This window comes from Protobothrops mucrosquamatus, unplaced genomic scaffold, assembly GCF_001527695.2.
Source record: "Protobothrops mucrosquamatus isolate PMUCROS unplaced genomic scaffold, P.Mucros_1.0 scaffold1128, whole genome shotgun sequence".
Classification (NCBI taxonomy): Eukaryota; Metazoa; Chordata; class Lepidosauria; order Squamata; family Viperidae; genus Protobothrops; species Protobothrops mucrosquamatus.
Genome location: NW_015387346.1, coordinates 20,748 through 32,941, shown reverse-complemented (window position 1 = coordinate 32,941; position 12,194 = coordinate 20,748). Strand labels below are relative to the sequence as shown.

At 36.2% G+C, this 12,194-nt stretch overlaps 1 protein-coding gene across 1 annotated transcript; it reads right to left on the bottom strand.

The window, feature by feature from the left end:
* Positions 1 to 881: 881 nt before the first annotated feature.
* On the bottom strand, positions 882 to 7,315 carry LOC107291429 (40S ribosomal protein S10). Its single transcript, XM_015820424.1, has 6 exons — positions 7,237 to 7,315; positions 6,168 to 6,317; positions 4,573 to 4,744; positions 2,136 to 2,213; positions 1,704 to 1,759; positions 882 to 954 (listed from the first exon to the last, which is right to left on the bottom strand). The coding sequence occupies exons 2-6, from the start codon at positions 6,315 to 6,317 to the stop codon at positions 913 to 915; spliced, it is 498 nt and encodes a 165-aa protein (XP_015675910.1). The 5' UTR covers positions 7,237 to 7,315; the 3' UTR covers positions 882 to 912.
* Positions 7,316 to 12,194: the final 4,879 nt, after the last annotated feature.

The window sequence follows — 12,194 nt, the reverse complement described above, 5'->3', positions numbered from 1 at the left end:
TGATTCTTGCAATTGCCTAGCATAAGCCATCTAAATCTCCAGTTCACTTCCCTGAGACTAAATCCAGCCACATGCTTCATCTGGACATAAGAGGCCACTAAGTACAACACATATATAAATTCCAATATTAACATCATTATTATTGAATGCTAGGTAGAATTTTTTCAACGCTCTACTGGTAAAATGAATAGTGAGCTATAACACACAGTTATAATGATTAATGGCTAGAACTGCATGTCAGAGGTAGTTCCCCAACATTCCATTTTCAGCAGTTGTAACAGCTAGAACCAGGAAAAGGGTAGCTATTCAGTTTTGGAACTGGGACCAGATTTAAATCCTCACTTAACTATACTAAGTTAATTGGATGACTTTAGACCAATCACACACTTTCTTAAGCCCAACTCATTTCACCCTGGTTGCTGTTCCAAGAATAAAACTAGATGAGACCAACCTTCGTGTGAGTCATCTTGGGCTCACAGATGAAAGATGCTGCAACATACTGTAATAACAACATAAACCAAAACTCCAATGATATGAGTCAAGGAAACCAACATTAAGGATCAGAGTAAACTATACACAGAATTAGTTAATTCATACAAATCATCTATTTCAACAAAGAGAATGACAATATCAGGGCATGAGATTGATGCTATATGGCTAGGAAGGTCAGGAAATAACGGCTACTACAAAGAACCTCCTTTGAACCCTTGAAAATTTGGAGCGTACCTTTAAAACAGCCAAGATTTCCCGTAAATCCATTTTTGGGGTATAACTTCCACATAAGAAAGCAAGAATTAGAATCTTGCAGCTTATAAATGCATCACCATTTCAGCATGTTAATTAAATGATTCAAGAATAGTGATTTTTTTTCACATTTTTATTATACACAAGATGCAAATAACAGCAGGTTTTCTACTGAGGGGGTTGACCACGCCCACGTCCAAATCCACCTCTCTGTAAATTAAAAAGAAAACATTAAAAGTTTGTTCCACAATTACTGCATGAGTAAAAAAAAAAAGAGTTGACAGGACTTAAAAGTAAACAAACTAGGAACATTAAAAGTAGGGTAGTGATGCCACCATTCAAACTATTGGGCATTTGGACAAAATAATTCTTTTCTATACCTCAGGTAGAAAAACTAAAGGGCAGGAGCAAAACATAAGAAGTCATAGCTCAAATATTCGAAAGTATTTCTTTTTTAATCTCAAGTATTTCAATCATGGTGCAATTTGGTCAATAACTGGCTAAATTAAACTTACTAATACCCCTCCAAGTAGCCCTCATATTATGCTTGGGAAAAGAAGGCAATTAAAGAGAGCCATAACTCAAAATGAAAAAGAAGCAATTCTATATCAGTAAATATTTTCTCTATTTAATTGCTATTATTTGTATGATGAAGGAAGGTCCCCCGTTACTGCTGAAACAAGCAAAAAAATACACCCATAAACAGTATTTTACATTTACTGGCAATTAATATTTGGATCTACATTTCTACCTGTGCAACTAATGATAATCTAAATTCTATTAACAGTAACATTTTTCATGCACCTCTAGGAAGGTGAATACAATTACATTCTCGTGATTAATGCTTGATGGAATTTTGCATTACTTAATCATCATGGCATACTGTTCTTTCACTTTTATATTTAAACTGCCGCATATTTTTAGCATGCATTAAACACAGTAAAATACATTATACTTACAAACTGAAATTCAGTAGCTGACCCAGCACCAGCTTCTGCCTTTTTGTCTGCACCAGCTGATAGCAAAAAAAGTATTAAGGTAAGAATGCCATATATGAAGATCCCTATTACATGTAGATGTGCCTAAAGTTTATTAGAATACTAGAAGTCCAGTACAACGTATAATCAGTTATGCAATTTTACTGCTGAAGTCAGTATATATTCTTACCCTAGCAAGTGTTCCTTTCCTTGCTTGTTAAGAACAACAAAGCTCTGATGGAAACTCTTTTCAACAATAACACTATCCTTCTAAGCTCAAAGTTTTTCCAAAGCACAACACAACTGAAAAGACAATTCTTCCTTTTGCAGAAGTTCATGGTCAGGACTACAGAACATAACAACAATGGCAAAAGGTAGATATCTTTTCAGTTCAGCAATAAAGTTAATACTTACGAGGAGCTGCACTTCTTCTATAGGTATCCCTATCAGCTTCTCCTCGTGTAAGACGAGCAGGACGTTCACCCTCTAAACCTAAAAAATAAAAATCACAATTTAGTTTGAAGGTGCAAAATTATGATTCAGCTAGTATTTACAATGAAATTAGATTCATTACTTTTGAAAATAGACAAAAAAATTGATAATATCAATTGTTTGGTAAAAGCCAAATAAATCAGAACTAGATGCAAATATTGTATCTACATCTTCCATAGAAAAGGTAGGTTTATGATTCACTGGAACCAAGTGCAAATATGATGGTTCTAGGCAACTGTTTTGTCCTCACATCAACTTCGTTGATTATTTTAAGTTGCCCCAAACCTATTCATTTCAGCTCTTTCTCCTATACTGCCCATCCACTGTGGTCCAGCATTCCTGTCAATCCAATTAGATAAACTATCCATCATAATGCCACCTATAATAATAAATTCAAACTGTGCCTATAGCTCACTCTGAATTAAATGAGAAACACATCCAAAGCTAATTAATAGAACATTGCAAACAGGAATAACTGAATTAGTCGGCATGTCCCATCAGGACCAAAATTCTGTCTTCATTAGGGAAGTGCTGTACAGGCAGTCCTCAACTTGTAACAGTTCATTTAGTGACCGTTCAAAGTTACAACGGCACCAAAAAAGTGACTTATGACCGTTTTTTACACTTCTGACCATTGCAGCCACCCCATGGTCACATGATCAAAAATTGGAGTGACTCGTGTTTATGACGGTTGCAGTGTCCCTGGGTCATGTGATCACCTTTTCTGATCTTCTGACAAGCAATGCGAAAGTCAGATTCGCTTAACAGCCACAGTGATTCACTTAACAATTGTGGCAAGAAAGGTTATAAAAAGGGGCAAAGCTCACTTAACAAATGTCTTACTTAGCAACAGAAATTTTGGGCTCAATTGTGGCCGTAAGTCAAGGACTGCCTATACTTCAAACACAAAGTCCAAAGGTGCTTCGGGGTGGGGATAGGCATGTACGCCACCCAACAGTACATCCTTTAAAAAATGGTGTCTTTTCCTCGGTTAACATAGTAGCCACATATTCCTAGGAAAACACATATTCAATTAAGGCCCATCATGTGATCTCTGAAACAGCTTGTGACCCACACTATCAGTATCTTAATTCAACAGTACATCTCCCTGGGATAGTGTTGTTAATCATAAACCTCTGAAGGCATGGCTTCCTTGAAGAGGTGCCAATAAATGCAGAGGGCATATGTCATTCCAAGACAATTTTCTAGCTTCAAATTTGAAGTATAGCACATCTCTAGTTTCTAACTGGTGAACTAGAATATATTTTATTAAAATTTGCATGATTTCAAATTTGTCACTTTTTATAACTATTACTATCATTTAAGAGGTCAATGAAAACTACGCCCCATTTCATAATCATGTATTCTTACTGTTACAGACACAGTAATAAAATCCCCTTTTCAATTTAAATTATTCCTTTACCACTTTCATTTCACCTGGCAACCTAACCCTTTTTAGAGCTATAATTCAGGTGAAAGTGAGATTACTTAAAACAAGTGGCTATAATACAAAAACTGGAAAAAAGTATAGACACTATGCTCTGTTCGCACAGTTAATAGCTAATGAGTCTTTTGAAACTGAAGCAGTACACAACTTAAATAGGATAGACAACCACTTCACTACCTGCCCTGAAAATTTAATTGAAGACTAAGTATCACTGATATAGAAATACTTTATATTTTACAAAATATTGTTCATGTATGTTGCTAGAATGCTCACGAACAATTCTCTAAGAAGGTGAATGTTAGTATATTTCCCTAATGAACTAATTTCAAAAAAATTAAGAACCACCTAATACAAAGCTTGGTTGTCAGTATATGTGAACATAATCAAAACTAGAAGCAATTTAGACAAGAGAACACAATAATACAATATACTAGCACAATAAGCACATGCTATTTTCTTTGTAAAGCAACCTATGATCAGCACCAAAATATTTATGACTACAGGCAGTCCTCATGTAGCAACTGCAATTGGTTGCAGCAAAATGGTTGCTAAGTAAACCATCTCTCTCTCTCTCTATGTGTGTGTGTGTGTGTGAAAGAGAATGTGTAGTGAATGTAGTGCAAGCACTTAGTATTTTTGTTTTAGAAATAGATCTCAAGGATCATTTAAATTTTTGTTAACTATTTTACAACTTAAACAATGCATTAAAGAATATTTTAAATTGTTAATTAATGATTTATTATATGCTTTGAACTCAAGACGTGCAATATAAATATTTAAGTAAAATTAAAGAACCCTTCCAAAATATTTCCTTTCTTGGCAATAAATACCAAATCCAGAGAAACATTAAAAATTTCACTAATAAATCAAAACTATCAAAGTGAAATTCTAAATTTCCAAAGCAAAACTCACCTTTGGGCCTGGGTCTGCCTGTTTCAGGACGGCTGCGACGCAAAGTGGCAGGCACGATTTCAGGTGGTAGGTGGAGATAATCTCGCAGGTACTGGATGCCCTCATTGGTCAAATACCAGTAAAAATGCCTCCAGGCAAACTGTTCCTTCACATAGCCTCGAGATTTCAGGGACTAGGAAGACACACTAATTAGTTGTTGGAGAAAAGAATAATATTTTAAAGATATAATTAAAGCTAACTAGGTTTCTATCCTGAACTGTTCAGCCATGTTTCTACACATCTTCTAAAATTATAAACAGATAATACTATTCTTTCTTCTCTCTATATTCAAGAATTAAAAAAATACTGCTACTTCATGAAGTGCAACTTTTTCAAGCCTAAAGTCTGCTCTTAATCCCAACAAGGGCTAACAACAGAAAATATAGTATTTGCATGTTTAAAATCCCACTTCAAAAGTTTTCTCAGGATCAACTTGCCATGGAGGATTAAGACAGTACTGTTACCTCCTGGAATTATTTCTAGAGCACTACTTAAATATAAAAGTCATGCCCTATTATTAACTTTTCTTTCTTAAAATGAAACATGTAGACTAAATGCCTGTGGCAATGATAGGTATCCACAGGCATTTATTGAAAGATGGTTGAGGACATGAACTTATGCATATCTTTGTATGCAAATAATGCTGTGCTGGGGGCCGAGAACCCAGCAAAGGTAGACTATACAAGGCAAGAAGGCCTAAACATATTGAAGAACACAACAGATATGTCTGATTAAGAAAATGGAACATATTCAAATTATACATAAATGGCAATATATAGAGCAAGATGATAAATCTGTGGAATTTATCTATGGAAGATAAATAGTGGAATGTTTTCTTTAAGCAGGAAAATAGAATTTTCAAGGGACTAGTATTGGCAGAAACGAAGTTGGTAATATGTAGTCTGCAGGAAGGAATGTTTGTCAAAAAAAAAAGCAAAAATGGCTATATGTAAGAATGTGATTGTGCCCATTTTGCTATATAGAAGAGTTAGGTTTGTCAGAAAAATATAAAAATAAGTTGAATTTAGCGGGAAGATGTATGTGTGGTAAAACAAGAAAAGATAGGATCAATAATGAATGGGTGCTGAATGAATGTGAATGTGATCAATACAAAAATGAATTACCAGTACAAAATAAATATACTGCAGTGATTTGGTCATAATGAGAATAAAAAAAGCAAAACAAACATAAGACAAGAGTGTTTATAATTGATAGCAATGGAAAGGCCAATAAAGTGGGGGTTTATGAAACCTATGAGCTTCTCAGAGAATTTAAAGAGCAAAAGAGAATACAAGAAGAGTTTGCAAGGACAGAAAGGCACAGAGAAGTATATTGAAAAGTGTTAGGTGTAAACCAGGGGTGTCAAACTGCCGGCCCGCGGGCCAGATGCATCATAGCGAAACCACGCCCACCCCATTGCCGGCAATGGCAAAAAAGTCACGATACATTGCAACACGTCACGTTGCGAGTTTGACACCCCGGGTGTAAACTAACCAACTGCACCATCAAGTCAATTCAAAGATCAATTTAACTTGCTGGTTAAGATAAACATTTACCTGCATTGCTTTCATGACATGGAGGTTGGGCACATTTTTGTCGGCTAGTTCCGGATGCTTAGGCATGTGGACATCCTTCTTGGCTACCATCACACCCTCCTTAAAAAGGAGTTCATAGATTGCAATGCGATTTTTTTTAGGCATCAACATCTGTGGGAAATATAGATTTTGTTGTCAACTGCAGTTCAAAGTAGTACTAGTTGTCAAGAAACACTACACAGGTTAATACATTAGCTTATTGCTGTGCCAAAAAACTGAAAGGTAAAGGACATACTTGTGCATCTCAACCACTACAAAATTAAAGAAAGGTCAGAGAAAAACTACCTATATTATCTCAAGATTATTTGTCCACTAGCCAGTATAATCTACTGTGACTGGAGTGGTCTCAGGAAGACAGACCACTTTTTATCATGTCCCATGTTTTAACCGGAAGTAGAAAGAATTAAATCTCAAATCACCAACATCGAGACATAAGATTTCTTTCTGAAAAAAAATAGCAATAACTAGAGGATGAGACGTAAAAGTTCCATTGAAACTAGAAATGCTTGGCAGCTTCAATTCACAAAACATCAGGCATGACAACAATGTGCATCTCTTACAAATTCTAGCATACACTTGCATAGGAATCAATTCTCTTTAAAATTACTTGGTATAAAATGATGGTTGACCTCGAGTGAAGTCTTCATCCTTTATACATAACTTTTAACTTTTCTGGAATTTTTTTTTTTAATGCAAACAGAGCCACACAAACTGCAGATAGGCCTACACTACTGAACAGTGTGTGTTCCCAAAAAAGTTGTGATGCACGGGACGAACTTTGCTGCCCCCGTCCTAGAACCCCACAAAAGTTCCCACGTTATCTCTACAGAAGACACGGCCTGGATAACTAAATTGCCCGCCTTCCAAAAGGCATCCCGATTTTTCTCAAGTCTCGACTCTCCCCGGCCAAATCGAGCGCGACGAAAGCAAAGAAGAGAGCGCCCAATGGCGCCACGGAGGGGTATCGGACTGTGAAAACGTAGGATGCGGACGATGCGCGGAGGATAGACTAATAAGAGCCAGGCCTTACCGTGGCAGCGCTCTCAGGACGAAAGCTGGAAAAGAAAGAGCATGCGCAATGCGATCTCTTCCTGCCTCGGAAGGACCTTTGTACTTAAGGAGTCGGCTAGTCTAGTGCCTTTCAGCAAAGCCTCTAGTATTGTTAATCGTCCGGCAAGAGCGTCGAAATTAGCTATTACTGTATTTAGAATGTTTAGTTTCATTTTGGGTAATTTTTGGAAGTCTCATTTTATTTTATTTTGTTACCTAAATACCTGTAATTTATACAATGAGGGATGAATTTGCTACAGATGCTGCGCATAGCGACCTTTACATAACGTGTGCATTTTGCTGCATTACACATTTCTGGTTTTTTGTACACTGTGTGCTTAGTGTCTTATGAGCTGCCCGCAAATAAACCAATTAAGTGTCTAGTCCAGGTTTCTACTCTTGTAGTGGCAATGACTATGAAGTGGTACAAGCAGAACATGACTACCCATATTTCCTACCTAATGATAATGAGACACATTGTTTCCAATGGTGGGGTTCAAATAACCGGTTCTCTGTGTGGATGCCGCTTCCGGAAGTTCATTCTGGGCCTGGGCAACAAAAAATTAGCTACCGGTTCTGCCGAAGTGGTGCAAATCAGCTGAATCCCACCACTGATATTTGTATATGCCAGACAAAAGGGTAGGGCTTTGATTTAATCTTTGCCTTCATTATCTTGACTTTTTTTGACACATATGCACACACATAGACATCTATTCATATTTTGGCAACCCAGATCCAATACATCTAGCCTCTCCCATAATAAAATCAGCATACAGTACAGCTACTGTGTACAAATCCCTTATTATCAAAAATAGTGAAAAATCTATTTTTTACTCATTTGGAGCAGAGCCAGCAATACACAACTGACAGAACCCATCTCTCATTCCAAATTTAAATTGACCAGAACACCAGGCCTTTTTTGTAAATCAAGATGGGCACCCTTTTCAAAGAGACTACTAAACCCATGTCTAAAGCAGATATAGTGCTCTTCCAGATGAATACCAAACCCAGATACATAAGAACCCTGCATAATGCCTGGTCAGGTATTATGTGAATAGTTGTGGAAACCAGATGTTTGATCTTAACAGCAGTACAAGCCAATGTGATTGTGGAGGACAGTGCTCAGTGACTGGATGTGAGAGGTTTGCTTGCAACAGCCTAAAAATCCAATAGCATAGGAGATCCCCAGCCCTTAATCATATTGCCACTGACTTCCTAATTGAGGCATCACAAATTATTCAGAAAACATGATTTATTTCAGAAAAAGATGGAAACCCCTACTTAGATAGCTAACTAGCAGCATCCGATGGAAACTAAGAGAGAAGCAACCTAGAACTAAGGAGAAACTTCCTGACAGTTAGAACAATTAATCAGTGGAACAACCTGCCTCCAGAAGCTGTGAATACTCCAACACTGGAAGTTTTTAAGAAGAGAATGGACAACAATTTGTCTGAAATGGTATAGGCTTTCCTGCCTGAGCAGGGGGTTGGACTAGATGACCTCCAAAGTCCCTTCCAACATTTTTTTTATTATTATTATTATTATCATCATCATCATCATCATCATCATCATCATCATCATCATCTACAACAATAGTGTGATTCCAAAGTAGAGTGGGTATGTGTGGAAGCCAATTTCATGAAGATGTGTCATGTAAAAACTGTGAGTAATCTTCACGCCATGGTTAATGAAATGTAAGGAGGAATCTAGTGGTTGAATGAGTGTATAGAAGCTAAAAACCCTGAAGAGACAACCAACACCAATAATAAGACAGTTCTCTCTGGCTTGAAGACCCAACACAAAACAGAAATAGGTAGCTTAACTGTGAGAAGGAAAGAGAAGAACAAACAATAGTTCCTGAAAAAACAAGTTATACTATTATACTGAAAGTGGGAACCCTTTTTGAAGAGAACTAAAAGATTTGATCTCTTACAAAGCCTTAGGAAGATTTTGCTTCCCATCCCTTCCTCTGGTGTATCCCTTTGGAATGGCTAAGGAAAAAATTATTGAGAGAGATGGTTCTCAAAAGAGTCTGCTTCCTTTCTGTGCATCCTAGCAGAATGAGCTCTTGACAAACTAGAATAGTTTAGACTACTGAACTGAATAACAAGAGGTAGTTCTCAACTTATGACCATAATTGAACTACTCTCGTAAGTTGTGGAGTTACCACATAACTGACCACACCTGATTTTACCACCTTTTTTTGTGGCAGTTGTAAAGCAATTGCCATGGTTATTAAGCAAATATCCTGATTGTTAAGTGAATCAGATTTCCCCAATGGGGATTTTTGTGTGTGTGTTGGAAATTGGAAGTACATGCCAGAAATTGGCAAAAAAGCCAAAAATCAAAGTTATGTGATTGTGGAACGCTATAAATGGCTGTAAATGCAAGCCAGTTGCCAAATGCCCCAAATGCAATCACTGATCATGGAGTGTATGTGGCCATTAGAACTTTGAAAACAGGGCATAAAGTAGCTTTGGAGAAGTCCAGTGTAATTGCACAGGTCACTAAATAGCCAGTCATTAAGCAAGGACTGCCTGTATTTAAGTATTTTTTTTCCTTCTGCAGCAAAACTTTTATAAATTAGCATACAATAAGAAGACCACTGGGAGGCAGCACACTTCTTAAAATAATATTTTAGATGCTAGCACTTTTCACTGAGAAGGGCCTCAAAATTCTTGAAAGGCAATTCTGAGTCAAAATGCTGTATATGATCTCTTTCAGCTACTCTATACTTTTGTGTCTTGCTAGTTTCACTAGGCAAAAGTGATTGGAAGGGCTGTGCATTCTTTGAAAACGATTTGGTGGCTCCCATCTCTTACTCCCACATTCTGCAATATTAGATCTTCTGCCTGTTAGGTCCCTCAGCTCCCACATTTCCTTGCTTTTGCTGCTGAAACATATGACATCTTGTAGATACTGCTCATTGTATAGAGTCCTAATTTATATCATTCTTGTGGGGGTTTTTTTAGAAAATAAATAGTATGTCTGTTTACTTATTAATTGAGCTTCTTGCTAACTACCTCAAAAACTACAACATAAATTTTGCATGGTATACTATTAATTTATTACATTTCTACACTGCCCATCTCACCTAAATAACTATTGGTGGTTTACAATAAAGACATCAAAAGTGGTATAAAAGCATAAAAGCATAAACAAAGTTAAAATGGAGTTAAGAACAAAGATAAAATTAAAACTAAAATATTAAAAGATTTTAAAAGGACCAACCAAAATTCTCAGTCCATTTTCTCATCCATTCTTTAATCTGTTCTTCTGTTTAAATTTCAACACAAATTTATATATTTTAGCAATTACATGTTCATCATCAGTGCACAGCTATAGTTCATATTTTCTTACTTTGCTCCATACCATAAATCTTTTTGTCCATTTTGAATCTTTCTGATAACTGTAAATGAGAAAACCATTGAAAACAATATTCTTCCGTTAGAAATTGCTCTCTTGATTTAATTTTAAATTTCCCTTGCTTGTCGTTGCTGTTTCTCTTCTACTATAAAAAGATGTTTTGGGGCACAATTTGGTTTATGTATATTCCATACATATTTGGTACGTCTAAATAATTTTTTTTTTAAATCCACATGAATTTTAACTTTATCATACCATAAATATATCTCATCCAGCACCCCTCTCATAAATCTGGTCTGTGAGAGAAGTAGAGCTCCCATAACCTATACTGTAATTCTGGCATATAAAAAGGGTTTTTGTTTGTTTTTTTAAAGCAGAAATTATTTTTATAGCCCTGTAGTTTAATGGCATATTATTAGAGATTTCAGCCCTTCCTTCCCTTTTTTTGAGAAATAAGTCTTGCAAAAACTAAACAAAATCAAACTTCTTGTTATGTTTTCCTGGAGTTCTACCATTAGTTTTTAAAAGGTCAAGTTTTTTTCCTATCCAGGAGAAAGAAGTGGAAAGGCGTCTAACCGTGACTATGGGCTAAAGACATCTCTTCTTCCTACATGGAATGGACACTTTTGCAACAATGTCCATCTTCTCAAATATGCATTAAAATTCAAACACTAGCTAGCTATAAGTGAATGTAAGTGAGGAATTTGCAACCTGTGCATTCTTTTCCTACCTTTCATTAAACAGAAATCTACCTTTCTTCTTCCCCAGTCTCATCCCTGTCCAACAAATCCTTCGGCTTAACCCAAGAAATATTCAGTCAATTTGTCCTGGTTTCTAAAATTCTTTCTCACCATCATTTTACACAGTAGAATTTATTTCTTAGCTATATTTCCTTGCAGTGGAATACAACCATTCTATTTTTACAGCATTGCAAACAAGATGAAAAAAATTGGCCAGTGAACATAAAATTTAAAGCAAGCATTAAAATCCTTCCTCGGTTGTATCACTGTCTCTGGCTGCCCTTCACTGTTTACCAAGGCCCACTCCTTTATAACAACAGGGTAAACATGATACTTCTAGGAATGAGGAAAGATAGTAAATGTCCAAGTTGTCATTAGGAATCTACTGAACCAAATTCATCCCATTGAGCTCCTAATTATCCTTTTACAGAGAAATTCAAGCATTGAATTGTTTTGCTTTATTTTGTTTAGCTTGCCAGTTAAAGTAAAAGTGTAATCTATATAAATAAAAATGTAAATGTTCGTTTGTTCAAAATCTTAAATCTCCGAAAGTTCTTCACCGATTGCTTTGAAATTTTGACACAACGTTGCATTCGAATATGCGCGTGTTTTTATATACCTATATTATATAAATGTCACACCTGTGACAGGTAAAAACATGCTTTTTTTGAAAAACAGCGCCATCTGTTGGACGTAAAAGCAACACACGGTTTTACCAGACTGAGCCACAGCAACGCGTGGCCGGGTACAGCTAGTAGTTAATATAAGATCTAATGGTTACTCTACATTTTAATCATGTATGTATGTATGTATGTATGTATGTATGTATGTA

What these genes read in the sequence shown, in the direction of transcription:
- LOC107291429 (XM_015820424.1), bottom strand. Translation starts at nt 6,317, where the DNA reads ATGTTGATGCCTAAAAAAAATCGCATTGCAATCTATGAACTCCTTTTT. An exon ending in ATGTCATGAAAGCAATGCAG is followed by an intron (nt 4,745 to 6,167) that starts GTAAATGTTTAT and finishes GTGTCTTCCTAG; the next exon opens with TCCCTGAAATCTCGAGGCTA. An exon ending in TAGAAGAAGTGCAGCTCCTC is followed by an intron (nt 1,760 to 2,135) that starts GTAAGTATTAAC and finishes TTTTGCTATCAG; the next exon opens with CTGGTGCAGACAAAAAGGCA.